Source organism: Misgurnus anguillicaudatus, chromosome 19, assembly GCF_027580225.2.
Source record: "Misgurnus anguillicaudatus chromosome 19, ASM2758022v2, whole genome shotgun sequence".
Classification (NCBI taxonomy): Eukaryota; Metazoa; Chordata; class Actinopteri; order Cypriniformes; family Cobitidae; genus Misgurnus; species Misgurnus anguillicaudatus.
In genome coordinates, this window is record NC_073355.2 from 14,835,777 (window position 1) to 14,863,751 (window position 27,975).

Here is a 27,975-nt window from a genome sequence, read left to right on the forward strand (position 1 = left end):
CCTGCGACGTGTTTTATTTGCGTTTAGATTGCTTCAGTAAGCTAGGTCCAATCTTTACGACTTCTCCGTATTGCGTTAATGGAAAGGTATGTTAGTTCTTCCTCGCTTTTTTGTCCACTTAATGCATAACTAATGATATTATGCATTGCAGTGACGTTGCTCTCATTTGTGCCCCCCCTAAAAAATGAAATGCCCGTCCGTGAATTTGTGTCTGGCGCCGGGTCTGTAAAGGAGGAGGAGGAAGAGGACATGATGAAGAAATAGGTTGAGGAGAAGGGATGCTGAGCAATGAGTAAAGCCTAACTTGAGTCGCTTTACTGTTACTTCCATCTTGAGAGTCTTCAGGGAGGCAATCAGATAGATGTACTTTCAGTAGACTGCTCTGTACAGTAACTTTAGTGTGCATACATTGTTGGACTATGCTACTGGAATAAAGAAATGAATAAAATTGCCTTCCATACAGACAGACATATCAGTAGATGAATGCCAGGGGTGGATCAAGCAAGAAGATTTTATCCTCGCTGTTTGGCTAGGGCCAATATAGCCTGTGATGTGGTTGAGATTCTTTGGCCTGACCCAGAACAAAGGCGGGATATTGAGGCAGCAGAATAATAAAAAAATTACAGTTGTGCTGTGTAGCACACGAATGAATAAAAATCTGCTAATGCATACATTGATTGTGTCTTTTTTGGTCATGTGAAAAGGTTTTTGAGCGGGAGAACCACAAGCAACTTTCCAGTTTTGGATATATTGTTTTGTGCACCAGTGTGTAGTACTAAGTTGTAGTGTGTGTGTTTTTGAAAGCTTGTGTGTGATGTCTGAAGGAAAAGTTTGGTTTTTCAGCAAGAGTAAATGGTTTTGAGTGTAGAGCTTCATTTTTACCTGAAAATACTGTAGGATTTTTGGAGAATTGTGTGAGACGTTATGATATTGTGTTTACTGTTTTCAAAATATGAGGGATAGTTTCAAGAAATGTGTTTAAGCAACCAAGAAAAACTGTAACATAATCACATCATCAAGTTTGTTGAACAATTATTTAAATGGGTGGCAGTTGAGAGCTTGAGTTACTGTGATGATCTGATGCCAGACAACACAGAGGACCGCCACTGACAGCATCACAGTTGTCTCTCTCTGCTCTTTATTAAAGGTTGGTAAAAGTATTCAATAAACTATTTTAATATATTGCTTACTGTTTTGTTATGGTGGAAAGGTAACTGTCAATGTCATGGTATGTTAATTACCAATAAGTACTTAATAGTTCAATAAGCTGTGTGACAGCTTTTAAATTCAGTTCAGTTTATTTATGTATTTGTATATGAATTCAGTCAAATGAGTAATTACTGAAAAGTTACAATACTGCATTTTCATGGATTTAATTGTTTATTATGTTTTAAATAAATAAAAAGACAACGCAGATGACCGCCACTGACAGCAACACTCTTGTGTCTCTCTGCTCTTTATTTGTTAAAGAGTTTAAAACTACACATAGTTTAGTAGCCTACTATTATTTTTGGCAGAATTTATCATTATACACTGAAAAAACGAACTTTTTGGTGTAGTAATATTTATTAGATTAACTCTCATAATTTCTACATAATAATATTAACATTTATTGAGAACTAGATTTTACTAAGTAAAATGATGATAAATACACAATTAATTCATGCACTGAAAAAATTGATTCATTGAATTTAATCAATTTTTTTAAGGTAAGTGGTTGCAATCAATTTATTTAAGCTACATTTAAACAAAAAAGATTAGTAATGCAAAATAAAATATAAAACTTTTGTTTAAATGTAGCTTAAATAAATTGATTGCAACCACTTACCTTAAAAAATTGATTAAATTCAATGAATCATTTTTTTCAGTGTGTAAAAAATGAACTGTGTGGGAATAGTAAGTCTTATTAGATATTTTCTTGTATTATTTAACTGTTTTATAGTCACTGCACATAGTCCTAAAATAATTAAGTAAATTTTAATCAAAAAACTTTAGCTTATCTTAGTTCATTTTACTTAAAAATATTAAATCCATTTCACTAAAAAAATCTAAGTACAATTTACTTACATTTATTTCCACATGTTGTAAGGAATACCCACAATTCTTTGCGCCTGAATATTTTTATTTTTAAGCTTTATCACAGAATAAGAACTGATAAGAACTTTAACTACTTAAATATTTGTTAGCAAAATGTCATAAAGGTTTAAGCTCTTATATTATTGATGTTGTTTTGTTGTAAATAATTATTTTGTGAAGTCACCGTTCAGGTGCTCAGTGTTTCTTTACATGAACCCTGTTCAGAACATTGTATTGTAATTCTCTCCACAGTGCTGATAATGCATGTCAGAAACACAGTTTGTGTGCATTTCTGTTCCGAATCAAGTTTATTCAATGACTGACTTGTTGTCAGTCATGAATTGTGTGTTATAATGCCATTTATAACACTTAAAAGAACTAGGTCCATATTAATATGTTAAAGAAAATAACAAACAGAAAATACGATTTATTTAATATTATTAGGACAGCAATGCTTAAATTTAAAAAAAAAACCTAGTAGACTTTACCTAAACAATTAAAATAAATCTAACTTCTAAATAAAATAATTAAGTAACATTTAATTAATTATTTAACATATGTTTTATCATGCAATTTTAAGTAAATTTTATTTGATTTTAGTAGGTAAGTTTTACTTATAAAAAAGCAGTAAATTTTACTTAAAAAAAGTTCGTGCAAATTGTTACGAGGATTTTTTAAAGTAAATTTTACAAGTTGTTTTTTCAGTGTAGTTAACTTAATTAGTTCCTGGAATTTGTATCAATTTGGAACAAGTTTCCCCCATTTTGTGCTCCCCCATTTCTACCGTGCCTGGTCTAAACGCAGCATAATGCTATGTACACACCAAATGCAGGGCATCGCGTTACTCACTCTATATTACTCGGGGGATTTAACTTAAAATTTTAAATTTTTTGCTTGAGTTGAATATTTTCAACTTGGGCAAAGACGTATTTGAGGCAAATAGCGCGAGGACGCGTCTGATGGCGCCTTTGCATTGACTTTGTATGTAATCTAAAAGTTCAAATATATGCATTATTTCCAAACAATGATATGCTGAGTTAGCTAGCTAACGTTACATTGGAGCAAACATAACGTGGTGTGTTTTTGTTAATCCTGCGAACATTAAATTGTGAATAAGACCTTACACACTGCTTGATCCACTTCCAGCATTTGTCCTCTTGGGTTTTAAGTTTCGGGAAGGGGGAAAATCCACAAACCAGTCCAAACTATTAGGATATTGGGTATCATATTTACACAATCCATATGCACAACCCTTCAGCTTCACAGAACTCCGTTACGGTTGCTAAACCATGATTGGCATGTGGCATGTTTTTGGGCGTGGCTTAACGAAGGGTCACACATCGTAAGGGATCTCAGGTTTCGGAAGAAAAATAAAATTCCAATCATTTACGGGTTTCAGACACAATGTTGATCTGTAGAGTATGAGCTTGAGTATGAATATATTTTATTGCAATACAGGTAGCATTTAAGTATTAACATTAAATTAAGACTAAACAACAGATTTACAAATGAAAAGGTTTAATAACATTACTGACTTAAAGTTACAATTGAAATGATTACACTATAAATGCATGAAATGGTAAATAATACATGTACAATTAATTGTTTCCAATAAACGGTTAAGATATTACCTGATAGTATAGAGAACAGAGAAAGAAAGAAAGTTTAGAAGAAAGAGAGTCACAATTAAGAACTGATATCTTGGCCTGAACCCCAGAGCTCAGGAAAAAAAAGAAAAGAGTCCAAAAGGGTATTATTACAGTACTATACTATTAAATAGGTAAGCTATGACATTAATGGTAGTAAAATTGTAAATTAAGAGAATATTGCTGGCAACCCAATATTGCAGTGTGAATATAATGAATAATGTGAAAACTATTATCAATACACTAAATACTTTTTTTATATTTTAGCATGATTATTTTTAAAATAATATACTGATCTTGGTCTTTTCATGTTGAACACAATTGGTTGAACACAATGTCACACTTGTATGTACACAAGCCCGTAGACCAATCCTATAAGTTTCAGTACAAATCCTGACTTGACAAAGAAAGCTTACCAGTGGCCTGATACCCGTAAAGCCTGTCAAATCACATTGCTTTGGTCCTGTTAACTGAAAACTACTCCGATTGAAATTTGGTTTGAGCCAGCAAGACACAGGGACTGGACATCAGGTAGCTGATCTCAGGTGCGTAAAGGAAATTTCAACCAGAAGCTGAACATTTAAATGACAGCAGTTAGGTCTGACACTAAAAGTAGTCATTTTGTGATAACATTAATGACATTTAATTAAAGACAACAAAAAGCAAACATATTGGATATTTTTTAGACAGATTTAATTTGTTTAAATACCTAAAAGTAAATGACCAAATATCGTTGGAAAAACCATAATGACCTTTGTTTATTTCTTTTGTTGAATTTTTTTTTAAATAATAATGAAATCACAGATAAATGAATCTACTGTATGCTGACACCTATCCATTTGTAAAACCATAATTTTACTGTGGTTGCTGTAGCAAAACCGTGGGTACTTTGTAGTCACTCACTATGGTGTATGATGTAAATGCAAAGTAAGGAAAGCTTTAGACTCCATTTGACTTTAAAATTTCTCTTTAGCACTCTCCTTATCTATATTTTCACACTGTATCATTCTCCAGATCAGACATCAAGTGAAAACAGACGCAAATTTCAACTACCATGCGACCTAATCTCTTTCATTTTGTGTTTGTTGGCGTGTTGGTGATTGGGTATGTAAACACTTTTTGAACATATAGCTGATTTATACGTGCAATATTTGGATGTTAAATGTATTGGCATTAAGGCTGTTTATGAAATGGGATGGGATTTACAAATGTGATTTTAAGTTGACTTTCAATGGCGAGCCCAGCAAATTCTCAATAGTAACTGCATCCACTACATTAACAAAATAAATCAAATAACAACAAAATGTTTTAAGTAAAGGCATAAGCTGAGTCTATTGTAGACTTCTTAAGCTACTTTCTGTCTGTTCAATGCTTACATCTGTCAACACAACATTGTCTTCAAATTACTTTTATTTGTGGGCTAAGCATGTTTTTTTAACTTTGCAAATATGTGATTAAATTGCAGTTTGAACAATGAATTGATTGAAAGTGATTTATTGATCAAATTGTAATTTTTTAATGCTTTAAAAAATAAAAGAGTAATTGTGTTTTTAAGTGCACAGCAAAAGCCGAAGGGTTCAATCAACACTCAGCGTATAATCCACACCCAGATTAGTATTCAAAGATAAGCATGTAGATAAGCAGGGATGGGTAGTATTTCAGCTAAATATTTTATATTTTTTATGTATTTTAATTACTATTTTGTATTTGAAATGCTTTTGGAGCAATTTTAATGTATTTGTTTATTTTAAATACATTTAAGATGAGTATTTTTGCATTTTTAAAAATACATAAAATAAAATTGACACTGCTGGTGTGGATTACACACACACACACACACACACACACACACACACACACACACACACACACACACTAAGCAGTGTTGATTTAGCACTGGACGTTTTGCTATAATGGTGAGGTGTTCTCGGCAGTTTAAACGGTCGCACAGACAAACCAGTGAGTTTTTGCCCTCCCCCTATGTTACAATGAAACAAACAGATTTTCTAAAGTTCAAAAGTCAAAACAAGTTTCAGTAAAGCAAACATCTGAACAATGGATGATGGGACCTTTGAAAAGATTAGGGTGTGTTCAATATGAACATAAACTTCATGAAGCAAACATGCCATACATTCAGAAAAGGCACCCTTCTCCCATGTGTCAAAAAAAATGTGTTTATAAAAACACTGTCTATGCGGCAAACTGGATGGGTATGCTGGTTTTGTAATTGTAGCATGCCTTTCTTATTGCATCTTTTCTATAGAAAAAAAGCAAATGGGGATTTAGGCTGTCAGTCCCTGGCATTCTCTTTTTTTAAGTGTTCTTACAGTGAGCTACATTTCCAAATTTGGGTGAACTATCCCTTTAACCTAATTCTACCCATAATATTAACTTTGTTAAAGGTCTTTTTCAGGTGCATTAAAGTACTATTTAAGAACTATATACGTTTTATTAGTATATTTGTAGTGCTGTGCCCGGTTGCATGAAAGTCCTTAAACTAAGAAATCCCTTAAATATAAGGTTAAGGGTGCCCTTAATAAAAAATGGGTTGCAAGAAAAACCCTTAAGTGAACCTTAAGGCTGTCAATAAGTATTTACCCTTAAATGCTAAAGTATTACCTTAAGTTCTGCTATGCGTTGCAACAAAGTCCTTAAGTCACATTTTCCCTTAAAAACTTAAGGGACTATAACAGGTCCCTTAACGTCACACGCGATGGCTGATTTTATGGTTATTTAAGAAAATGAAGTACCAACGTGCATTTCTAACGATCTAAATAATCCCTAGAGAAAAGTGATGCGTATTTATTAGGAGAATAGCGGTTTGATCGTCCGTCAATCTAAAGTGCTTCCAGTTTGAATTACTTTGAGGTTTTATACACGCGGCACTTTACAGTCTGTTATTTGCGATGTTTCATTGTACACAAATCCGCCGTCTGTTGAGCTGCGTGCGTTGATTTGTTACCGCTGTGAGATTTTGTAACCATAGCAACCGCGTCTCCGCTGCCGTGTTTTGGCAGGGACTACCGTAAAATACTTAGAATAGACACTTAGGTAAGGGTGACAGTTAAGACCTTTGTTGCAACGCTCTTAAATAAATCCCTTACCTCAGGGATTTTTCTCCCTCAGGGAAACCCTCAACTAAGGAGTTTCATGCAACCGGGCACAGAACTTTTATAAAATACTTATTTAAATGTAGTTTTAGTATATTCAAGTATACTTTATTTTTACCTGGGATATTGTATTGTATGCTATTTTTACCTTTTTGTCATTTTACACTTTAGATACACACTCTGTCTACAGTATCCGTATATGTTTTGAGGTGGTGGTCATTGCTATTTTATCCCCTATTTATTAGATCACAATTTGTTAATACTTTACTGTTTACTTAGGGTGGACCATTTATTTATTTTCATGCAAAATTGCTTATGATAGCATTATATTAATAATTTTAATACAGTTTATTTCGATTGCTAAACGACAGTGAGCACAACTGGAGCTACATGTGCAAACTCTAACTACAGTCTGCACTACCAACAGTCACCTGAGCTAAACTGTTCGTATCACCTGCAAAACTCACTTCAAGCAACACAACTCTTAACACATGACTCAAAACAGCTCAGTGCAGCCAAACACTATACACAACCCTCACTAGATAACACACACTGTCACTCACAACACACTGAGAGGAAAAACACTAGCAACAAACACCAATAGAAAATACTAACTTTTTATCTTTACAGTTTGAATAATTTCAGTGACTTCATACAAAGTAACATTTTCTTCAAATAATTATTTATTTATTTATCACGTGATTTATTGAAATTTTTAGAACATAACAATTTTTTAAGGTAAATGAAAATTTGCTTCAATAGTCTGTAGTAATTTATGTAATTATAGTAATGAGAAAAAAGGTAGAAACTAAAAGTACATACTGTAATTCAAACAAATAATTGAGGAGCTAATCCTGGCTCTAATAATATATATATATGAAATATATATAGACATTGGAATTTATATTTATATGAAATTGCAATCAGCAGTGTTTGAAAGGCACAAGACTGAAATCAATTCTGTTTTGAATGTGTGGTTCACAGTTTTGACAGCAGTGTGTTAGCATTTGAACAAAGTGCTGTAAATCCACAGTGTTGTGCAGGTTGTGTTTAAAGTCATGGGATAAGTGTGTAGAGTTTTGAAAACTGTGTTTAACCAATGAAAAATGAACTAGAGTTTGGTCCACATGAACTGCTGCTGTGCAGACTGTACTTAGAGTTTTGCACATGTAACTCCAGTTGAGCCCTTTTTTGCATGACTTTGTTAAATGCTAACTCCTAAACTGAATAAAACAACATAGCCTTCTTCATGGCCAATGTTTACATATTTGGCATATTTCATTTAAACCCAATTGTTCTACACCTTTGTATCCATGTTATTTTCTACAGATTTTTAGTGTTGAAAGTGTTTCTTACATACACATGTCTTATCAAATGTAGTAGACTACCATGTCAGCAATAACCTGGCCATACTGTATGATGTGCCATTTGATTACTGTTTAGGTGCTGGTCACCCCGTGTTGCCAGATATTAGTATGAAAAAAAAACAATAAGTTCAGACCTTGTCTTTCAGAAATAAATCCCTGACAGTAACTTTCACGTATCACTGTAAAAAATTTGCTGTAATTATGCAGCTGGTTGTGAGTAACTTACTGTAGAAGATAAAGACTGAAAATGTTTCATGTTAATTTAACTTTGAACAAACTATTGCTAGTAAATAACATAAATGTAAAATCTACAGTAAGTTACTGGCAGCTAGTTGCCAGTAATACACAGTAATACTGTAATTTCTACAGATTTTTTTTTTACAGTGTACAGTCCTTAACCCGTAGATACAGTATACATGTAAATAAAAAAAAACTTTTTTAAAGTGTTCTGTCTTCTGTCACAGGCTCTTTTATTTGGGATACACCTCCAACTCGCTAAGGTGAGTTTCAAACAACTATGCACACATATAAATACTACAAAGTATACAGAATGTAACTCTGGTGAAGAGGAAAGAGAGTGTGTGTCTGTGGGAAGTACATTCAAAATTTATTTAATTGAAGTGAAGTTATTGCTTCTTACATGTACTGTTGTCAGTATTCACACATTTATAACTTTTATAAAATACTTATTTAAATGTAGTTTTAGTACATTTTTGTCATTTTACACTTTAGATACACACACTGTCTATATGTTATGGGTGGGTGGGCATTCTTATTTTATCCCCCATTTATTAGATCACAGTTTGTTAATTCTTTACTTTTGGCTTAGGGTGGATAATTAATTTATAGGCATACTTTGATAATTTTAATAAGCAATATTTGGCTAAAACAAGAACTTTGTTTAGTGCTCTTATGAATGTTTTCAGCATGATTTTGTTAAATGCTAACTCCAAAACTGAATAAAATAACATAGCCTTCCTGGTGGCCAATGTTTACATATTTGGCATATTTTATTTAAACCCAATTGTTCTACACCTTTGCATGTTAATTTCTACAGATTTTTAGGGTTCAAAGCGTTTCTTACATGCCATAAAGCTGCTGCGTGACAATATGTACAGCTAACAACCCAAAAAAAAAAACAGAAATAAGTTTTTGTAAGCTGTCGAGCCGTGAAACTCAGCTTTAAGGAGAAAAAAGTGGATCACCGACTACGTTTCCCCCTAGTGGACGCAGTTCTACTAATATGAGTACTATGAAAAATTGCCTGTTTCCACTTTTGTGTCTTTAAACGCTCGTTTTTTGGGGTCGACAGCTTATAAAAACTTATTTACAGATTAAACTTAAAAACAGAACAATCCCCAAAAGCCGCTGTGTGACAAGGTGCACAGCCAACAAGCAAAAAAACTCAGAAATACGTTTTAATAAGCTGTCGACCTAAAAAAACAAGCATTTAAAGACACAAAAGTTGAAACAGGCAACTTTTCATAGTACTCATATTAGTAAAACTGCGTCCACTAGAGGGAAACGTAGGCGGCGATCCACTTTATTCTCCTTAAAGGCTGGGTTTTACGGCCCGACAGCTTATAAAAACTTACTTCTTCTAGATTGTTAGCTGTACATATCGTCCCACAGCAGCTTTTAGGCATTATTCCGTTCCTGCTACAAGCCAGAAATGACAAGGAGGCAGCCCCACACAATACAAAGTCAATGGAAACGGTTGGATTGTTTCACCCCGGTGGGCGTGGTTTTTTAAATTTGCATAACAGCGCTCTGTCTCTATACATTTCACAACATGTCACATTAATTGCTAAACATTTTTAAACACTATGTCTAAAGACTTTCCATAATGTGATCTGGCAACTCTGCAAATGCTGCACCCACATCCACCAGCATCTCACAGCTGTTTGAGTCAGTCTCTGTCATTTTACGCTAACATTTTAGGCTTTACAGTGAATTGAATTAAATTGAAATTTATTTGACAGAATTTCATAAAAATCTATAAAATACCAATTATCCCATACACTTAAAAAAACTGCAGAGGATATAGACACAAAAAAGCATATGGCTTGTTTCCATTGTGGTCCTCGCTGTAAATCAAAGCATACAGGCTACAAGCACAAATAATGCAAAACCCCACAGATAACAGAGATTACAAACTTTGCTCCTAATTCCATTTTACATCATATACAATAACACTGCAAACATTAACACACCTGTCATACATTATCTTCCATCAACCACTTTTTTTTAATACCCTTTTGAAATGCTTCAGCTCTGTTATGTTCTTTATGGATGTAGACAATTTATTCCATGCCATTTATTCCCTGCTAAACTTTTAAATCCGCAAGGATATATGTTAAAATCCCTGCCCCTAGTATTGTATAGATGTTGGGTTCTCACCATATTATAATAATTCACTAAATATTTTGGAACCATATTGTTTAAGATTTTACGCAACATACCCAATTTTAAAAATATCACTCTTTTTTCGACAGTCAAAAAACCCAACTCTTTAAAACAATCATTATGTAAGTGTGTACGTGGGTGCATTTTTAGAATTGTTCTGACTAATTTGTTTTGAGACTTTTGTAATTTATTTTTCCATCTCTGTGAACAACTACTGTACCAAAATGATGAGGCATAATCAAAATGAGGTTGTACCAAAGCATTTGCCAATAATCTTAAAGAATAAGTGTCCAGTAAGTTAGCTTGCATAGCTAAAAACTTTACCTTCCCACAAATCTTTGCAATCATTTTCCTAGCCATATAATCACCTGTTAGTTTATTGTCAATAAAACAGCCCAAATATTGTACTACACTTTTTGACTCCAAAATCATATCGTTACTTTTGACTACAAAACCACCCTGTTTATTTAATTTCATTTTCGAAGCAAAAAGAATAGCTTCCGTTTTACCTAAGTGCAAAAATAACTTATTTTCTAAAAACCATTTTGAAATCTCTTGCAACTGTAAAGACATTGTTTTCTCCACCATCTCTTTATCCCGATGGGCGACCACAATTGCTACATCATCGGCATAAAGAAAGAGTTCCTTAGGACACGCTACCTTTAAATCATTTATATATAAAAGGAAAAACAGAGGTCCTAATAGGCTCCCCTGAGGCACACCACAATTAATCAATGAAGGATCAGATAATGTTCCTCTAATATCAACTTGTTGCTTCCTATCTTTTAAATAAGATTGAACCCACTTAAGAGAATTGTTATCAAATCCAATCGCCTTTAACTTGTGCATTAAAATGTCATGATCTATGGTATCAAAAGCCTTCTGCAGGTCCAGCATAACCTTCATACAGAAGTCTCCTCTATCTACTGCTTTACTTATGCTGTCAGTCAGATGTATTATACAAGTTTTAGTGGAGTGTAAGGGTCTGAACCCTGATTGTAGATCATAAAAAAATACTATTTTTAATAATAAAATTTTCAATTTGATTATATATAACCTCTTCCATAATCTTAGATGCCACACAAAAAATAGAAACAGGCCTATAATGTCATGTCAGATTTACAACTCTTTTTATGTAAGGGAACTACTCTTGCACTTTTAAAATCTAAAGGGACTTCCCCTTGTTCAATAGACAAATTTATTATGTATGCTATAAGGGGTGCTGTTACCTTTGCTGAATCCTTAAAATATTTGACAGGAATATTATCAATTCCAGTAAACTGTCCAAACTTCATTATAACTTCCAATGTGAGGCATTTTAAATTACTAATTAGTAATTTAGAGAAAAATGTTATTTATTCATATGAAAATTTTACCGGCCTCATAGTTGGCTACGGCCATGAGTGCACTACAAGGTATACATTTAGGGCTGCGTTAAGTTCAGACAAAACATTGCACAACGTTTTTTAAACAGAAATGGTGGCGCGTTGAACACCCTGTTCTGATGATGCAAGAGTTGCAACTACGGATAGCTGAGAAAGCAATTCTTTGTGTTCTTTTAAAATGTTTTCGGAGTCTGAAATCCTAAATTTGTGCAATATATACAGTCCTTAATCTGTAGTTACAGTATACATGTATATAAAGAAAACTTATTAGAGTATTCTGTCTTCTGTCACAGGCTCTTTTCTTTGGGCTACACCACCAACTGGCTAAGGTGAGTTTCAAACAACTATGTACACACATATATAAATATTACCAAGTATGAAATGTAACTCTGGTGAAGACGAAAAGAGAGTGTGTGTCTGTTTAGAAGTCATTTCCTGAATTAAATTAAATGTGTTTAATTGAAGTGATTTCAGGTGCCAAACTCCACAAACAGATGGCATCAAGTGAGTGCTCATGCATACACATGTGCATTAAAACAACCTCATGCACACACATAGATGTCAATTGTAAAAGATTTACACATAGCATCTCAAATATTTCTCTGATCCTAAATATCTACTGTAGGTGGACACATATGCAATCTCATGAATGTGCTAACAACACTACATGATTTTTAACTGTAATTTTACAATAGAAATGCATGCCTTCTCCTATGGACTAGTGCTTGTGAAGTAACCACAATATAAGTTGTTGCTTCTTACATGTATTGTTGTCAGTATTCACATGCTTATATACAGTGGCGGCCAATGAATTTTTTTTTGTAGCCCGTCATGTGTGTCTTGGGTGTTGGTTTTGATGGGTGTGCAGCAGGCAATATTTTGACATGAAGCATAATACACATAGGTTCCCCTTCTGTCACTCACTCAACATGGGGTTAATGATGTGACACTAGGGGTTCAACTTTGGGAGACCAATCACTCTGATTCATTGGGGCTTCGGGGTCAACTGGGAAAACAAGCAAGCTCTCCCTGGTGCAAACATCTTTTTCATGGACATGGAATTGGACTCTGTCTCAGTGACAGCACATCTTACGGAGGAGCATTCTCGGTCTGTTCTAAACTCCCTCAATGTTCTCAGGGGCAGACTGTCAGCCTCACTGAAGCTCTTTCAGAGGCTCCTAGGAAATATGGCTTCAGCATCGGGGGTTACACTGCTCGGGTTGATACATATGATACCACTTTAGCAGTGACTGTATGACCGAGTTCCTTGGTGGGCATGGTGCCGCAGCATGCATCAGGTTTCTATCTTTCCAGCGTGTGGCCATTTCTTCAACCCACGGTCAGACCCTCATTTCCTGCAGGCCGGTGTACCCCTAGGACAGGTCTCCAGACGCATCGAATGCCTCGAGAGCGGGCTAGGCCGCTGTGTGCAACAGGCATGCAGCTGTGGTTTGCCCGCCTGCATTGGCATATCAATTGCCTCAAGCTGTTGGCAGTTTTGCTTGCCCTGAGGAGGGTTCATCCTCTAATTCAGGATAAGCATGTGCTAGTTTGTTCCTACAGAACAGTGGCAGTAGTGTATATCAAACGCCAAGGCGGTTTGTGCTTTCACTGGATGTCACAGCTTGTCCGCCACCTCCTCTTGTGGAGTCAGTCGAGACTCAATTCTCTGTGTGCCACTCATGGTCCCCAGCAACCTCAACTGTGTGGTAGATGCGCTGTCACTGCAGGCTACACTGTGCAGGGATGCCTTAGCGCACAGCTTCCTCGGGGACTGTTGAAGTGCGCCTTCCCCCAGTGAGCCTTATTCCCCATTCTGTACAAAGTCAAAGAGTATGAGGAGCAAGTCCTACTGCTCACGACTTATTGGCCCAACCAGACTTGGTTCTTAGAACTAGTACTCCTCACGTCCTCTCCTCCCTAGTGGATTTCCCTGAGTAAGGACCTTTCTCAGGGGCAGGGCACGATTTGGCATCCTCAGCCAGACCTCTAAAACATCCACATCTGGCCCCTGGAAGTGACACAAAAGACCTAACTGGCCTTTCACCAGCTGTGATACATACCATCACGAGGCTAGAGCCCCTCTTCTTGCCAGCTCTATGGTCTCAAATATTCGTGGACTGGTGCTCCTCCCATGGCAAAGACCCGCAGAGATGTCCAGTGTCATCTGTGCTTATCTTTCTTCAGGAAAGGTTGGACAAACATTTGTCCCCCTCGACCCTGAAGGTTTATGTGGCAGATATTGAAGCACACCACGTATTACTCAATGGGAAATTGGCAGGGAAGCATGACCTGGTTGTCAGGTTCCTCAGAGGTGCTAGGAGGCTTAACCATCCAAGGTCTAGCCTCTTTCCCTATTGGACCTTTCTGCCGTCCTTTCTGGACTTTAGAAGCCTCACTTTGAGCCTTTGGTATCCATCAAGCTTAGGGGCCGCTTTTAAAAGATGACCCTCCTGATCGTTCTCACTTCTATCAAGAGGGTTGTAGACCTGCAAGCTTTCTCTGTCGCCAGCAGAAGCCTCAAGTTCAGGTCAGCCTTCTCTCACGTCATCCTGAGACCCTGGCTCGGTTATGGCTTAAAGTTCCTACCACTTTCTTTTGAGACCAGGTACCAGTGAACATCCAGGCCCTATCAGATGTTAGTGATCCAGCCTTGTCCTTTTTGTATCCAGTATGTGCCCTCTGCACTTACCTGGACCGAACTCAGAGCTTCAGATCTTTGTATCAGCTCTCTGTTTGCTTGGAGGTCAACAGAAGGAGAAGGCTGTCTCCAAGCAGAGGATCGTTAATGCCATTTCTTTGGCATAACAGTCCCAGAATTTGCCCTGTCCTGTGGAGGGGGGCAGATATCTGCCGGGCTGCAGACTGGGCCACTCCTAACACCTTTGCAAGGTTCTATAAGCTTAGGTTCAGACAGTTTCATCCCAGGAGGTGTCAGCTCCACACACCCAACCTGGTTGATGGCAGTGGGCCTGGGTTGTGCCCTTCCTTTATTTAGGGCACATTTTTCCAAATTGGGATCCCCCTTTTTTATGTGAACAGCTTTTTTATTATTCTTTGGAATTTGGCTTGCAGAGAAGCCAATCTCAAGGTTTAATTGAACAGTTACCTTCTGCTAGCCAGCTTTGAGCCTTTGTTCTAAGGTCGCCACCCTTTGGGTTGCTTGCCTTCTATTCCTCTACGGTGTACCTCAGGTAAACCTTGGGTCTTCCCCAGTGGGGCTGTCGCACTTTCCCTTGAGGCCAGTTGAGCCCCTTTTCACAGCTTGCTGCTCTCTATATTTTTCCCTCTTTAATTTACACTTTCCAAAAACACCTCCCTCCCTCTTAGAGGCTTCCCAGTGCTTGGCTAGTATTTTTACTATGCTTTCGTAGGTGTCTCCTTCCTGTCCCTATGGTACGATTGACTTTTCTTTTGCGCTGAAAGGTTACTAACCTTAGCAGGCTCCCCCATAAGCTCTGCTTAGGGGTTTCGCCTGGCCAAAGGTTTCTAATGCAGTCAGTTTCTGTGGCATTTTTCATAGGGTCCCCTAGTGTCACATCATTGACACAAAGTGGAGTGAGTGACAGAAGGGAAACGTATTGGTTATGTATGTAACCTCCATTCCCTGAGGGAGGGAACGAGACATTGTGTCCCTCCTGCCACATCACTGACTGACCACTGAACGGCCAATCCTATTTTGGCTTCTCAGCACTAAATCTGAATTAATGACCATACATGCTCGGGCAGAGTCATGAAATGCAAATTTAATTCGCCAATGTTTATTGTTCATTTATTGGCTTTTTTCATGTAGCATTTAAGTGATTGGTCTCCCAAGGTTGAGCCCCTACCCTGCAAGCAGGCCTGCGATGGCCCTTTATGGGCCCACTTAGGGCTAGTCTAAGGGCCCCGCGCAGGTTTGCTCATTGGCAAAACGTTGGCCCTATAGCGCTGGCCCTGCACGGGCAGCCCTCACTTGGCCCCCAGGAAGCCCTCACACAGAAAAATCCCCAGAGTTAAATGAACACTGCTGGTTGTATATATTGTCCCAATCTTAGGCTATGCCCATACAGGCCCATTGTAAGCTTACTTGCAGGAATAGTGTCACATCATCAATGTCTGAGAGAGCGAACAGAGGTTACATACATAACCAAAATGGTCCCATGAAGCACCAAATACATATTTTGACATGTCGAGCAACACACATGACATTCCGAACATATAGTTTGAATATGCGCACCTCAGAAGAAAAGTCACTGGCCCCCACTGCTTATAGAAACAGCAAAACATACCTAGATGCCACATAATCAAAATACATGTAATAAAGATTATTTTATCATCAAGACAGAGGAGCAGCAAAAAGACTTGGGATTTCATTCATTACCTGGGTGTGTACAAGTACACACACATACACATTTTTATATTAGTATGATAATAACTTTGTGTGTTGTTTAAAGGTGGAGTGCACAATGTTTGAAAAACGTTTTGGAAAGGAGACGGCCGACTACCAAAACACAATTATAGCCAATTAGCAGTAAGGGGCGTGTCTACTAACCGACATCCTTGCCGGGTTTGCGTATGTGTGGGGCGGGTCGTTTAAAAGAAGGTCCAGATTCTATTGGGGTAGGGGCGTGTTTGTTTAGGTGATTTCAAATATCAACATTGGCTTTCAAACATTGTGCACTCTGCCTTTAAATATATTAGCATCTAAGTCCATGAACCAAAAAGTGACCTATTCTGTTTAATTTTTGTACAGGTTGTTGTACAAACAGCCCAGTGTCCTGAATGGGTAAGTGTTAAATTGAAGCAGTACACGTTCAATTTAGCATCAGGTTAAACAGTGTTGTTTCTGTGTTTAAAACAGTCGAGCAGATGTCGTTTATGTGACACCATGGTTGGCGCCAATTGTTTGGGAGGGAACCTTTGATCCTACACTGATTGACTCTATCTACAAACAACAGAACATCACCATAGCCACCACTGTTTTTGCTTTGGGAAAGTGAGTTACACATACTACTAATATTTTACTGTATTTATTTATTATTCCCTTTGTTGCTAGTATTTTTTTACTGGTAAAAATAATTCAACTTTTATTTGTCATTGATGCATCATTCTGGAAAATAATCTGAAATAATTGTAATTGAGAAAAAACAATGTAAGAATTTCTTTGTATATCTTTAAAAGCCTTAATTTGAATGTCAATTCACCTAAACGCTAACCTGGTTGTGCTGACATAATGGGAAAATACTGAATACTGAAGCCTTATTACTAGATTGAAAATCTAACTTGGCTTAAGGACTGTTGGATAGGGTACACTTTTTCCTGTTATAACTGCTTGCAACGCTTCTTAACAGCTTTCCTCGCATTCTCCTGCATCTTCCCAGGATGCACACAGTCTTAAAGGGGCCATACATGCAAGCTGTTTATACAGTACAGCCGCCCCCAAATTACACATTCAATTTGAATCATGAGAAAGTATGTGCATTATTGATGTAAAGCTCCTCCTTGTCCTCTTCTGGGATTGGGAGTAGAGCCACTAGTCAAACCACAGGTCTATAAACCTTGCCTTCAACCTGGTTGTCCACTGACCTTTTTTTTTGTCTTGACTGGGGTGCACTCTGACAAACGCGGTAACATGTCCCTTAAACGCTCGAAACATTTCGAGCTGAATTCAAATACTGTCACATTCCTATCTTACCATATCTGCGCTACTCACCTGACCAACGGTGAGCTCAAACTGCCAGAAGCTGGCGGAAGGCTCAATATCTAGCACCAGTGCTGTGATTGGCTGAAACACTCGGGGGACGGGGAGTGCCTTCCAGGCAGTGCTGCCTTGAAGGCTTCGTTGAGGGCTTAAAAAAACCAACGAGTCAGGAGGTCACCTCCTGCTGAAAAACTGTGCTAATTAGCAAATCCAGGCGATCGGAACAAAACAATGGAGAGGACTTTCACTCCCGGCACACGGACCCCACACCTCTGGTTTAGATTTGGTTCTGATGTGAATAAAAAGAAGTGGGCCAGATATGGGCCGGGGAACACTTTCTTAAGTGGGCCACAGGCAAGCTGTTTATTTGGGCCGGGTCTTTGCCAAAGGAAATTTGCTGACTGGGGTCTCTATGCAAGCACAATGTGGGGTGAGAGTCTTGTTATTTTTGTAGTCTGCATGTATGGTTGATTTGTGGGCACTGCTAATACTGGACATTTTAATGCACACTTACTGGTGAACAGTGTTGGGAACGTTACTTATGACGTTATTCATAAGTAATTAGTTATAGTTACTTCTCACAAATAGTAAATGGGTTAGTAACTGCGTCACATCAAAGTAACTAATTACCAGGGAAAGTAACTATTGGGTTGCTTAAAAAAAGTTCAAATATTTCAAATAACTTGGATGCCCCAATGATTAAATCTGTTAAATGAATTAGATGCATACTAAAGAAAAAGCACTAATTTTGTAGCAACATGTGATGATATTAGGTGCTTTATTAGATCAGACTTGCCACATACCTGGAGGAACTCTTTCTTCATGGGCATTACATAATGTGTAAGTTGCACGTTACATAAACATTCCTGCCTTTCATCTCAACGATAGAAAAGTAGTGCTTATTATACTTTGTGTTTGCGACCGCTACCTTTGAGCTCGTAGTACTTGCCATCACTCTGTCGTTAAGGGTGTGTGTGGTCAGACGGACTGCAGCACGAGGACCGGGCTGCCTGTGAGTGCCTTGGATGGGGCTAACAATAGCAGCAGCACCCGCTGCTCGTTGAGAAGAAAGAATGACGCATGCTCAGTGTTGTAATGTAACGAAGTAAAAATACTTCGTTACTGTACTTAAGTAGAAATTACACGTATCTGTACTTTACTTCGCTATTTAAATTTATGTCAACTTTCACTTTTACTCCACTACATTTTCTAGATAAAATGTATACTTTTACTCCGATATATTTCCACTAAGCATATTCGTTACTCGTTACTACAAAATAAAATCAGAAGAAATGTGTGCGACCTCAATAAGGGAGGTTTTGGCGAATCAGTGCTTCTAGATTGCATTACGCATGCTCCGCACACTCTATTTCAAGTACACCCTATTAGCGTAGTGTTGCCAAAGGATGAGGAAGCACAACTGTAACTGCAATGAAAGCACCTACTGGAGGACCTCCCGTTATCGTAATTGACCACCCCGACGATGAACAGGGTGAGAAAGCTAACGTTATACACCCGTGGCCGTATTTGTAAGAAATGTTTTTGTACATTGGAATTAAAGATTCCCGATTACCAAATAAAGTGCCTCTTGTGCGTACCGAAAACCACTTACATTTTGTCATTTAAAATCTCCCCGTCCAACCTGAAGAATCACATCAAGGTACGTTAAAATAATAGTTATTAAGTAAAGCCACAATGTCAATGTGATTCAACATTAGTTATCATAAGCCGTATTAGATAATTATCTGTCTAATGTGATGGCCAGGCGCACATGTTTAATAAACTTCAACGTTAACGTTACACTGCTGATTTCCCATGGATTTGTTTAATTCACAGAGAACTCTCAACTGAAACACGCTTAACTGTTAATGGTAACATTATAGCATAACTGCCGTACAAATATTTCCTCCGGTAGGCTAATGTTAGATTGAGAAATATGTTTTAAAAACTGCTATGTTAATCAGTGGCAGTTTAGAAAGAAAGTGTTAAGGACTGTATTCACGTCTTCAAAAGCATCATACGTTTTGTCAAACTTGAGATTTCCTTTTATGTAAAAGGGGCCGTGAATTTGTTGATTTTATTGTTTTATACTGTTGTCTGATGTCTATTTATGATTTTCGCATGGTTTTTACATTTAAAAACATCAAAAGCAATAAGTAATAGGCTATTTTGTAACATGGATTAGTGGCTCTCTGGGGAAATGGTTCGTTTGAAGGGGCGGGCTGCATTAAAGACCTGGACGTAAACGCCCACTGCTATGATTGGATAGTTTCATTACCCTGTCATTACACGTGGGGAAATGTTTTAAAAACATTAATGTGATAAAAATAGCAGCCGAACACAAATATGTTTGAGCCACAAAAGATTCTGGGTGCTAAAGATGATACACATAAATGACAATACGTATATTAAAGTAGAAACAAAACTCGACGTGACTAAATTACCGTAAACAACACAGTAAGCGCGCATCAGAATCTAAACTGCGGCTGATGAATCCTTATCAATAACTTTGTATATTTCTAATGTGCTTGTGAGGTTGCTTTTACATTCACGTAATGTTACAAACCACAGTTATATGATAAAGATAAGCTTTGTTGAGTGTTTGACCTTTCAAACGGAAGTCGCCTAAATTACCGTATACAACACAGTAGGCATCAGAATCTAAACTGCGGCTGATAAATCCTTCCTTATCACTACCTTTGTATATTTCTACCTTTAAATTACAGTCGTATTGTTAAGTGTTGCACCTTTATTAATCGATTAATGTTTTTAGTAAATTAAAACAGTCAAACAAACGTGTTTAGACACGGATGTTACAACAAGACATATCAAGCATACAAGGACATATCTCTTCTAACAAAGCAATAATGAAATGCAGTAACTTAAATAAAGTAAAATGTCTTACTGTGTATTATACTGCTGTGTCATTGTTGTCAGATCCAATATAAGTGGTGCTTTTAATCAGTGTCTCTCTGCAAATCCAGCATCGACTTCTTTACAAATGAATCCGTGTGCACAAAGTTAACAAACACTCCCAACACGAGCTGGAACTTCTTCAAAAGCAAACTTTATCCATGCATTGATCCTAATGTTATGTTCCAAGCCTCCGAATTAAAGTATTTAGCTTCTGTGTTGTTCCCACGCGGTTCTTCCACAACCGAAAATGCGTTTCCATGGTTTGTCTATCATAACAGATCACCGCGTCAAAATAAAAGTCTCTCAGAAAAAAATATTTAAAAGTCATTTTGGTTACATTTGTCAATCTTTAAAGACATGTTTACTTGTTGAGACACACGTGTGTTATGCGAAGCTGTGGGCGGGGCTACAAAAGTGGTGGTTGTATTTGGCTATGGGAGGTGCTTTAATTCTACTTTGACGTCATAGAGTTGGCTTTTTTTCTTAGTAGAGCAGCTAACTTAAAGGGATACTCCACTTTTTTCAAAAATATGCTCATGTTTTGAAAGAAATAAGTTATTATTTATTTTTCATTTTTACCTGAAGTTCATACAAAAGTGAAATTTCTGCTTTTTTTATTTGATGTCAGCTCTAAAAATATGCTGTTTGCTCTTTGAATTTAAGAGAATTGTGCCTGAAAAGTCCTGGAAAAACAGATTTTTATTTGATGATTGAGATTAAGAAGATAATGGGAACCCTGAATATGCTTTACTATAAGAAAGCCACAATAAAGTTCACAATCAAAGTTCTTTAAGACTTTTACTTGAGTAATATTTTAAAAGACAACTTTCACTTCTACCAAAGTCTTTTTCTAGTACAATACTTGTACTTTTACTCAAGTATTGCTTTCTAGTACTTTATACAACACTGCGCATGCTTTCACTCAGTCTCCAAAAGTCTCCAACCACGGCAAAAAAGATTGCTAGATTTGTCCTAGTTGCTTTTAAAAAAAATAAAGGGTAACACTTTATTTTACGGTGTCTTTGTTACACATGATACATGTAATTATTAATGTAATAACAGTTAATTATGCATAATTACATACAACTAACCCTAAACCAAACCCTAATACTAACCCCAACCCTATAGTAAGTACATGTTATTAATGATTATTACTTAGTACTTAAATGTATAATAACACTGTAACAGTGAAACCGTAAAATAAAGTGTGACCAAATAAAGTTGCTAAAGGGGTCTAGAAAATTGGTAAATCCAGCGACAAACTTAGCAACACTGCTCAGAATGTTTTAACTGCTTGGACTGACTGTGCATGTGCTTGTGTATGAACTCTGCCTCTGGTTGGCTAACGTTGAAAATTAAGCCAATCATCATCAGCTATGTGGTTGTCCCACCCCTAACACACTGAGAGAGAGAGAGCCTATTCGGGTGAAAATCGCTTCAGTGAGATCAAATATAGTAACGCGCATCATTTTAATGTCAGTAACCGTAATGGCGTTATAACGGGGGAAACAGTAACTTATGCTGTTATTCCCATCACTGCTGGTTAATGGGATTCTTTCACTTTATGCTTAAAAATGTTCAATGTTGTGAGATGATGTTGGTGACAGTTGGCTGGTCTTCACAAAACACATTAAGCAGAATGTTTTATCCTGGCTGTACAGGTTCTTTTTGTAAGTTTAGAGCCTTGAAGCTTGAGAAGCATTTTTTATTTACTGTTTGTTATGCTTAACATGGGCAGTGCTGCCACTCAATTCATATTGATACAAACTGCATGGTTCAGTTGAAAGATTCTGGGGCCATCCAAGCAGTGTATTAAAGTGTCACAGGCTCCACACCTATATCATCCATGATCATCATTGGCCAGTGCAATTGCCCTGGTGTTATTCAATAATCCTTTAGTATTCTGGTCAATGTAGGTTTCCCCCATAGTATCTGCTATTGACCCAATTCCTGTCTAAATTAGAATTGTTTTATGTTTTTAAAAAACTGATAAACAGACACATGTACTATCAAATCTAACTCTTTCTTTTTCAGATATATACGTTTTCTCAAAGATTTTCTGGAGTCAGCTGAGCAGCATTATTTTGTTGGATTTCCAGTACATTATTACGTGTTTACAGACCAACCAGAAGCAATTCCTGATGTAAAGTTCGGTGAAGAACGTCAGCTGAAAGTGCAGACAGTCCCGACAATGGATAGGTGGCAGGACATCACTATGGGCAGGATGGAAATGATTGCAAAACTAACTGAGAGTGAACTGGTTAATGAGGTTGACTACATTTTCTGCCTTGATGTGGATACAAGGTTTTATGCCCGCTGGAGTGTGGAGGCTTTAGGCAGTCTTGTAGGATTGATTCATCCTTGGCTATATGACTTTCGACGGGATCAATTTACCTATGAACGTAGACCAGAGTCGCAAGCATTTATTCCAGTTGAAGAAGGTGATTATTATTACGCTGGTGGTGCGTTTGGTGGCTCAGTGCAGGAAGTGCATAAGCTCACCAAAACCTGCAGTGAGCAGCAGAAAATTGATGCTGCTAAATCCATTGAGGCGGTATGGCACGATGAGTCTCACTTAAACAAGTATTTTCTATACAATAAACCCACTAAGGCGCTCTCACCTGAGTATCTGTGGCGAGATATTAATGCCTATTCGGACACCATAAAAACAATTCGCTTCTGTAGTGTAGCAAAAGATGTTGCTGAGGTTCGGCCAAACTTATAGCGACAGTTAACAATTGCAGTATTTACCTGCACTGACAGGCCCCAGAGGTGTCAAAAGGTTGTAACAATTGGCTGAGTTACAAAAGTTAAAATGGATCACATTTTTACTCTGAGAGGTTAAAACGGTGTTAAAAGATGAGACCAACAAGTGAAATAAATATAAGTGTGTTAACAATATTCCTATTAGACACATAAAAACTTTTAAAAGCATATAATACTTTAATAACAAAACACTCTTAAAGTCCAGGTGTGTTAAAAGTCCAAATGTGAAAGAGTCCACCGGTGTATATAGTCATAATCCAAAGTCCTTCAAATGTGCCTGGTAAAAAAAACATCCACATTACAGCAAAAGATTGTTTGAGCTAAGCTAACAGCTAAACATGTGCTTAATTTTATGCTGCACATGCGTATGTCTTTATATTTGACACAAGTCAAATATAAAGACATACGCATGTATAAAACATGAATGGATGGTTTCCCAGGCAGGGTTTAGATTAAGCCAGAACTAGGTCATAGTTATTTAAGGCATTTCAGTTGTTTTTACAAACTTACCTTACAAAATATATTACTGGTGTGCCTCTTGAGACAAAACAATGGCATTAATATATGTTATGTCAATGCAAGCTGTTTTTATTTTTGTTCTACTTTTACCCTTACAAAAATTAACCATGGTTTTATTGTGGTAAACATGTAGTAACCATGGTTTTTGGTGTATTGATTACTATCAGCAAAACCATGGTTTTACTTTTGTGGTAACCATGGTTTTAATACAGTGATGTTTAATTTTGGTAGTTATTAGCTAGTTATTGTAATTAATTATTTAATAATGCATTTTGAAATATTAAAACTGATTACTTCTTTGGGATGTCTTGTTCATTTATTCAGAAGTGTATGCTTTAAAGGAGCGGTGGATTAAGGAATCAGTTTTAACTTGAGCTTTTGTTATATATGAGGTCATCGTACTTGAACGAAAAACCTGTAAGTTTCACATCCTTGTTACTGAAATATCAACTGCTATTGACACCAAGCCCAAAAAACGCCATGTTCTGGAATGTGGCAAGTTTTGACGCAGTAGTCAATATTTAACCCTTGTGTGGTGTTCGGGTCTGTGGGGCAATATATAACTTCACTCTGTTTTTCTCCAATCTGGGACTCCTGTGAGTGCATGAGTGGGTTTGTATATATGTATGTACATATATGATGGATGCATGTCAGAGTTTTGTCCTTCTGCTCTTGCTGTTATACCGCAAGGATACAACATGTTATATATCATGCATGAACATTTGTCTGTACTACTGTCCCAAACACTTTACCTTCTGTCCAACAGGAACCATTCTACATTTTACGATTATCTCCCTTACAAAAAATTATTTTTTGTAGTAAAATCATGGTTATTTGGTATATTGATTACCATTTGTAAAACCATGGGTTTACCACAAAACCTATGGTGTGTGTACGTGCTATTTATCACGTTGTGGGGGACCAAATGTGCCACAAAGATTTGTGTGTGCATGAGTGTGTGTGAGAGAGTGAATAATAGAGAAAGTAAAATGTTATCCATGTATTTTTTTCATCATTCTAAATTGTGGCCAATAGCAACACATTGTACTGCAATGTGTGTGGACATAAGAGGGACACAATATATGTGTATAAAATGCAAGAAATGCATACGCAACACAAATACACAGTATAAATTTCCTTTTTATGTGTTGTGTTGACTGGCATGAACAGGTTATGTGTTCAGTGTGGATGATGTCTTATGATACGACATCTGTTCAGTTGGGGCCTGTGCTGTGTAGACGGACCCAAAGGTGTACAATTTCAAAAAGTTCAAATAATTAAAAATCAACAGTGATGAAAACCTTTGTTTCATTTATACTTATTTAAGATAAACATGATTTTCCCCCAATATCTGGTTCAGAATAGAATTTTCTTCTTTTGTTTCATATTACCACAAAAAACGAATGGCACTTTAGTTTATAAATGGTCCTCTACCAGTGGTAAATGACAAATATTAACCATAAATTCCGTCTATATTACTTGCAATAAGCCTAAAGTAAACATCTGTAAACAATATTACATAAATTTGTATGAATGCATTGGTTTAAGATACTAATTATGCTCTGGGTCCACCAGACCCACAAACATCGTCTAAGTAACAAAAATACGAACACCACACAAGGGTTAAACACCCCTTTCACTTAACGCCTACTTCGGTAGCTCTGCCCATTGGTGCACACAAAATGAATAGCATTGAAACAACAAACATGTAATTGAAGACTGCAGTATATTGTGGAGTTCCTTCCCTCAAATCCGATATTACGAATGCGTGGTTGAAGTTCCACTAACGTGGGTAAAACACATTAAGCAAACAAGCCATAGGTCGACACTGGATTCGCAGAAGCACTATGATTAAAAAGCAAAATAGGACAAAATAGCACAGCAATGTTTAGGAGCTGAATTTAAGTGAATGCTTTGTTAAAGAGATAGGTGTTTAGTTTAGACTAATAAAAAATAAAGGACAAATATTAGTGGATCATGTGCACTGCAGTGTGCTCTCTGCTCATGTTCTTAAGCATATGTTTACACTTAGCCAATGATCACGAAAATATATTTCTCTATTAGTTTAACAAGTTTATTTTTATTAACAAGACAACTACTTGGTCATTATAGAAATGCATTAGGATTAAGATACCTAACACGGCCCACTTTATTGTTAATTGTAGTGGTGTAACGGATTGCAGTTGATCCGTGGATTAATACGCAAATTTAAATAGGTAAAGTTTATAATTTGTAAGTGTTTCAAAGGTTTGCAAATGTTAACATTCAAGTGATTTTAAACAGTTTAACTGCAAAAAGGCACTAAAGTGAGCAGTTTACTTTACGCACAAATGCATGTGCGGTTGAATGTGTTCGGTCCAGCTCGAGTCAGACGTATCAACCATCAAAGATCAGAACTCTTGATGTGTAAACTTCAGAGAGTTGCGCTACTCTCTCTCATACTGTAGTGTATTAAAATACAGTTGGCTAATAGACCAATGAAAAACAACGTAACGTTTTTATGTGGGACGACTGTTATGCTGTGCCGTTTGTAATTCACCTCCTGTCTGTGTGTGTGCGCTCATTTAAGGAGATTCAGTAGTGCACATAGGGAAAGATATGCAGTCTGTGCATATTTGGTCTTAAAGAGACAGTAAGCTTATTTAACTTACTTAAGTCTGTGTCATTAGTGTTAATCAAACAACCCAAGACAAAGAGAAAAATAATAATTACATTTAATAAATACAATAAATGCAGTGTTATTATTCATTTGATTTCTGTTCCTAATGATTTTAGACCTTACTTAATGTGCAACTTTGTTCTTTTTTATAAATGTTTGTAATTTCTTGATTTGTTAATAGAATTTTCCCATACTTTTTTTTGCTGATCCAAAAATTATCTGATCCATGCCTCAAAAATCGTAATGTGATCCGAACCGTGAGTTTTGTGATCCATTGCACCCCTAGTTAATTGTCTAAAAACCCACAAAACAAGTGGCCACATGTCATGTTTCTTTTTATTAGGTCTTGTGTATCAGCATAAATAATACAATGAAACATGATTTGCTGATGTGAGCACTTAACACAGTAGTGACATTTATACTTTACAGTTGGCCTATATAATGCATGTATTAAACAATAATGTTTTTGTTCTACAGTTTTGTCAAAATCCCTCCTAGCATACAACCATTCCATTATCAGATAAAATAGGCTAAAAAAATCAACTGAATTAGTCATTAAATAATTTCATTTTTAAGAGAAGTGCATAGCAAAGGTACACTGAGAAAATGAATGTGTTACTGTTGCTGGTGAAGAGAGATGAGGATGACGAGGACATTCAAAAACATTTAAACTTTAATATGAAGATAATGTGAATTCAAGTTCGGTTGGGGATAACAGACAGTGAAACAGATAAGGATGTAACAGTACTCCCCCCTCCCCCTAGGTCCTGCTTCGTAAATAAAGCTACACCGAGGTGGTGGAAGGGGGGCAGACAATAGATGATGAAGAAACAGTAAAAAAGCAGGGCGGTGATGATGGAGGGAGGAGCCAGGGAGGAGCCCAAAGCAAAAGGAGCCTGATGGAGGTCCAAAGACCATCAAGATGAAGCCCCAGGGTGGAGTTGCCAGAGGAAGGAGTCAAGGTGGAGTTTGGATGCTCGACACCCTAGGGATGAGTGATGTTGTCTTGGCTCTAGAGAAGGAGACCTGGGTGGAGCTGAGCAGATTGAGAGCCCGGGGGAGGCTGAGGTACTGGTGGGCCAAGGCGGAGCCAATGGCTCAGGCGACGGATGCGGGGCGGGGATCCGAAAGCCCGCGGTGGAACCAGAGCAACCAAGGACTGAGGTAGAGCTGGAGAGAGGGAGGAGCCCAACAGAGCCGGTGGGATGGATTGATGAGGTGCAGCCAGAGGAGTAGAATCCAGAGGTGGAGGTGGGACAACGACCAAGAGGAAAGATGGGCTATGAGATGAGGGAGTCTTGAGCCTAGGTGGAGCTGATGGATTGGAGGCCAATGGGTCAGAGGGCTGAGGCAGAGTCAGGGTCTCAGAGGATGGAGGTGGAGACTTGGGAAACTTCTCTGAGACAGCTGGCAGATTGTTATGCCCCAGCTACTTCCACCCT

General features: G+C 37.2%; 1 protein-coding gene across 1 annotated transcript; it reads left to right on the top strand.

Annotated features, from left to right (window-relative positions):
- Positions 1-4,146: 4,146 nt before the first annotated feature.
- On the top strand, positions 4,147-24,425 carry LOC129431215 (histo-blood group ABO system transferase-like). Its single transcript, XM_073857001.1, has 9 exons — positions 4,147-4,267; positions 4,737-4,826; positions 8,664-8,699; positions 12,284-12,319; positions 12,456-12,488; positions 16,307-16,357; positions 16,726-16,758; positions 16,834-16,968; positions 22,624-24,425. Exons 2-9 carry the CDS (start codon positions 4,777-4,779, stop codon positions 23,312-23,314), a joined length of 1,065 nt encoding a protein of 354 aa, XP_073713102.1. The 5' UTR covers positions 4,147-4,267; positions 4,737-4,776; the 3' UTR covers positions 23,315-24,425.
- The last annotated feature ends 3,550 nt before the right edge of the window (positions 24,426-27,975 follow it).